At 42.7% G+C, this 5107-nt stretch overlaps 1 protein-coding gene across 1 annotated transcript in view; it reads left to right on the top strand.

The window, feature by feature from the left end:
* Positions 1 to 5107, top strand: part of RALYL (RALY RNA binding protein like) — a 193029-nt gene that overhangs the window by 154324 nt on the left and 33598 nt on the right. Inside the window, exon 7 of the mRNA XM_011375937.1 lies at positions 4177 to 4224. Within this exon, the coding sequence (XP_011374239.1) occupies positions 4177 to 4224 (48 nt within the window). The remainder of the gene's footprint in view (positions 1 to 4176; positions 4225 to 5107) is intronic.

Raw genomic sequence — 5107 nt, 5'->3', positions numbered from 1 at the left:
CGAGTCCGGCCGGCCCCTGGGAGGCCGCGGGGCACGTCGCAGAGTCCGCGTCCTCGGCGTGTGTTTATTTTCGGCATTTGGTGCAAAGGATGCTCTCGAGGCGGCAGCAGCGCCGATGTGAAGATTTTCACAGCCAGGAACTCGGGTTGGGGGGTGATGTCCCTTGTCCAGGCCACGTCTTCAAAGCGGCCAGATGTTTGCATCTCTTGCTGTCACCGTCCCAGTGGGCTTGCCAGGTGCATGGGGATGTTTCTAGAAAATAAAGTTTCGCACTCGTGGTCGCTTTATAATCCTAAATTGGAGAGTATATACACATGTACATGCTTTAATCCCGCTGGACCAGAAGACAGAAGTGAAGACTGAACACAGTTTCAGAAGTGTGTGCGTGACCGTCCTTCCTAAACTGGTCACAGCGGACCTGAGGGTGACGAGTCCCCTTCGGGTCCGTATCTCCAAACTCCCCGTGTTGGCTCAGCCAGAAAGGGAAATAATTCTTGCATTTCCCTCCTCCCCCTCTCGTTCTCAGTCTTCACACACTTTCAGTTAGTCGTGCTCCGAGGCGTGAGCAGCGAGCCTGGCTCACGGCAGGCCCGGGCCCGAGACCAGCGCGGGTGAGCGGGCTGGGCGGGTCATTCTCACCTTCGAACCTCTTGCCCAGATGCCAGGCCCTGGCTGGCAAGTAGCCTGGCATTTTATAAATTCTGAAGCTTCCTCATAGCCTCTCTCCCATTCCAAAGGTCCTTGGTACTAAATTGAGTATTTTGTCAATGAAATTTAAACTAAATAGCTTGTTTCCCTGGTTTTGAATTTTGAACTTGTGTGTGCGTAAGCCATGTTCTGCCAATACGGCCCACAGCTGCCCATACCACACTTGCCATCAGCAGAAGGCTCCAGTAGTAGTCATGATTGGCAGGTGTCTGTTAAGAAACTATTCAAATGCCCCCTCCTTGTGCTACAAAGTTTATTAATATTCCTCAGATTATATTTTTATGAAGTTTCATGATAGAAAATAAGAAATACTTTTGTGTGTTAGACGACTCATATGAAGCTGGTATTACGACTTCAGAAGGATTAGATAAAATGGATCTCGTAGATCGCAAAACCCAATGAGTTGCGATTTCTTTTTCTAAATGAAAAAGTTTAAATGAAATTCCAAGAAAGTTATTAGGTCTCATTTAATCTTCAGCAATAAAAGAAAGAGTATATGTGTGTGACTTTAATCAATTACTTTACCAATTCTGATTTCTTTTTAAATTTTGAGAGCAAATAGAAGAAAGATACCTTGAAAAGCAGAAGAAAAGTCTACCAGAATTAAAAAGGAAAATATAAAGTATTTTTTTGTGTTAAATATTCAAAACTATTGTTTCACTTTTCTACAAAGTCAAGTACCTCCCCCTTGCCGTGACCTTCCCCCAAATAACAGAAACTTCATCATTTATTGGACACTGAATTTATTCTCATTTTATTTTCAGTGGCCTAAGAACAAGATTGTCATACAAAACTACCGAATGAAAATCGCAAAAGTTCCTCCTTTAAAAACCAAAATAGATTAGCCGTGACCATAACAGCATCACTGGCTTGTGAGGGTGGAAAGAATCTTTTTTTTAATGTGAAAGACAAGATCTTCTTCTGGCAGGAAAATTGTAGGATACATAAAATACTTTAGAAATCTAGATATGACTCCTGGAAACAGCCATTTTTTGACAGCTAATTTCTCATGGAGGTTCACAGAGAAAGAGAAAGAAAAAGGAGAGGTTTTTTTTGTTTTTGTGGGGTTTTTTTGTTTTTTGTTTTTTTGTTTTTTTTTTGAATGAAAGCGATAGAATCTGCAGGAGGGGGAGAAAATGAAGAAGGAGGCAGGAACCAGCAAGGAAAGCCCTGTGACATGAACCAGACCTGCCCATGGTGCCGCATGCGTCTCCTTGAATCTCTTCCTCTTCCTCAGAGATCCGGCTCGATTTTACAGCTCATGACCTGAGCCAACAACAGCCAGGGCATGCCTGCCACAATTCCACACCGTGACGACAAAAGCGGGCTTGTCCTGATTACCAAGATCTGTCTATGCATCTCGTTGCATCTTTCACCTGACAGGTAAAATTGAGTTTCTGGCGGCAGACAGTGGGACCAGAGGTCAAACGATTCGTGATGCTTAGCTACCACTTGTTCCTGTAAATAAGCCTCAGCAGTCAGGATCTGGCGAAAAATAAGCAGATCGGACAAGATCATTTAAGCAGCCATGGAGCAAAATGAAAGTGAATTCTTTTTTCTCGTGCATTTTTAAATCTCCAGGAGGCTATTGAATTTTTGAAGTATCCCCTAAAGGTATAAGGCACACCAGAAATCACCCCTGTCATCTGCATTAGAGACACATTTATTATTAGTCCATGTGTCATATTTTCCTCTTGCTATTAAGCACCACTGTCTAAGGTTATCATATAAAAAGAGAGTGTCAGAAAAAAAAGATTATGAAACGTAATTACCATCGCTCGAGTGTCTGTCAGCAGATGAATGGATTAAGGAGACGTGGTCCACACACAAGAGAATGTTATTCAACCATGAGAACATCCTGCCATCTGTGACAACAGGGATGGACCTGGAGGGCCTTCTGCCAGGTGACATGAATCAGACAGAGAAGGACATGATCCCTCTTTTCTGTGGAATCTGAAGAAAACGAACCCAGACACAGAGAGTAGGATGGTGGTGACCAGGGCCTGGAGCGGGGGACATGGGGTCTAAGGGCAGCGACGTCCAGTTATAAGATGAATCTACTCTTAAAAATAATTGAACGTAAGGTAAAATGGTGACTACGCATGACAGACGTGAATAAAAGTAGCATAGCTTTAAATAAAAAGTGGCATGTATGTGTATGTATATAGTGTTATATTATCCAGTCATAAAAAGGGATGAAATTCTTTTACGTGCTTCACGTGGATAGTAACCGAATTAAACCAGACCAAAAAGGACACATCCTGTACGGTCCCACCCCCGAAGTGCCTAGAACGAGCAGATTCGTAGAAACGGGAAGCAGAGAGGCGGTCGTGGCGTGGGGGTGCGGAGGGGTGTCAGTCTCTAAGGACACGGAGTTTCACTTCGGGACAAAGACAAGTTCCAGGAATGGGCAGTCAACATGGTAAGTGTGCTTTAGGCCACCGAATTGTATACTTAAAAAAGGTTAACATGGTAAATTTTATGACAATAAAAAAATAACTGACTAAACGTTAGAAAGAGTACTTCCTCGTAGTACAGATACTCCCTTCGCAGTGAGGCGAAGCGTGGGGAGGGCTGCTCCGTGTCGTGAAGAACAAACACTCCAGGCGCGGGTTTGCAAGATTTTCACCCCGGCCTCGGCTCCGTCACGCATCAGCGATAAAAACGTCAGCAAGTCCTTCCCACTGTAGTGTCTTCCAGTTACAGGAGCCAACAGGGTCGTCGTGAGGACTGCCCTTAAAAAGAAATAATGCATAGAGAGTGCTATGTAAAATGCAACCGCTACACAAGCGAATGGGGGAAATTTTATGAGCTTTGAGCTATTATTCCTTTAAGGGGCTTGGTCGTCATAATCTTATCGCTGAAACGCACTTGCTGATTCCTATTTCTATAACCTAAAATAGTCAAGTTATTGTTGGTAAGATTCAGCCAGACTGGCTTTTTAAAAAGCTTTTCTCAATGTAAAGTATTGAATCATAAATTTTTAGAATAAAAAAAAAAAAAGCTGAATTTCTGAGGAAACCCGTTTCTGTTTACCATTATTATGGCAAATGGACCATTAGTCTTATCCATTTATGTTATTTTTATCCCTCTGTTCATTATTTAGCCTCGTCGTACACACCTTAGGAAGAAGGGTTAACTATATTACACATTATATCTCTTCTAGGAAAAAAAGCGGGCTGCGATCATATTTAATTACAAGTATTAAAAAAAATTTATTTTGCTACCTGCTCTCATCTTCCATTTAAAACCGTGCATCTGTCTCTGCACTGTTTGGCTGTATCTAGTCTTGTGACATGGCACTGTATCCAATGAGACGTCACCCTATAAAATTCTTTGGATACATAATTACATGGAAAAATAAATATTTTAAAAGCAACCTAAATCTCTTGTTCTAGCATCATAAATTAATGCCAAAATCAATGGGGTGGAAATGAATGTCAACTAACTTTTTGTTTCTTCCCTCAGTGGTTATGTCTTCGACTACGATTACTACCGAGACGACTTCTATAACCGGTATGTAACTTGTTCGTCTTTGTTTCCCTTTGATATAAATTATCTTTTATCTCTTTCGCACATTTCAGTCACAGGCATTCTCGATCCATGTGTTTAAAATAATATTTTTTAGTAAAACTAAAAGAAAATACTAAGTCTGCAGAAACACAGATTCGCCAGATTTTCCCGTTTTTATTATACTTACTCAAGTTTGGTGCGTCGCCGACTTTCGGGACGTGGAGGGTGCTTAAGCCTAACATCTGCCTTCTGATGTTCGGAGAATCTCCCAGAGATTTAATTAACCAATAGTATTTTCCAGATCTGCTGTTGACTTTGAATTCTTGAACCTTCTAAAGTTCATCTGCTTTCATATGACACTTTGAAAGTGCGGGGTGGGTTAGCTTCGGTAAAAATCATGGACAGGTCCTGCTTTGCATCGTACTGTGGGACCGCGAGAGCAAAACATGCAAAGCAATGTGGTCAGTGGGGGCGAGATGGGATTTTTTTCACGACCTTGGAAAATGTTTGTCAAAATATCAAAAACTCTCCTACTATTGGTTATAAGTATATAGGGAATTTACAATAAGACTAATACTGATTTAGCACACTGTAATTTAAAAAGGTAAAAATATTGAGAACTAGTGTGTGTTATTGGTTTGTACAAAAGACCGATTTATCGAAGTCGTCACGCGGGGCTTGCTTGCCGATGGCGCCGCTGCTCCTCCCACGGGGAGAGCTGCCGGACCCCAGCCTAGGGAATGGGCAGCCGGGGCACCTGTCGAGGGCTGTGTCCCTGGTTCTTCTGAGTGCAGTGTTTTTGCCAGGGTCCCTTCTTCTCGGGCACCTCCGCCTCTTCCCGTCACATCACGACTTCGCTCGTCCGTGTCGGTCCGCTTGCTTGGCC

Source organism: Pteropus vampyrus, unplaced genomic scaffold (assembly GCF_000151845.1).
Source record: "Pteropus vampyrus isolate Shadow unplaced genomic scaffold, Pvam_2.0 Scaffold280, whole genome shotgun sequence".
NCBI lineage: Eukaryota > Metazoa > Chordata > Mammalia > Chiroptera > Pteropodidae > Pteropus > Pteropus vampyrus.
The sequence above is the reverse complement of the archived record's forward strand: the minus strand, read 5'-3'. Positions and strand labels throughout refer to the sequence as shown.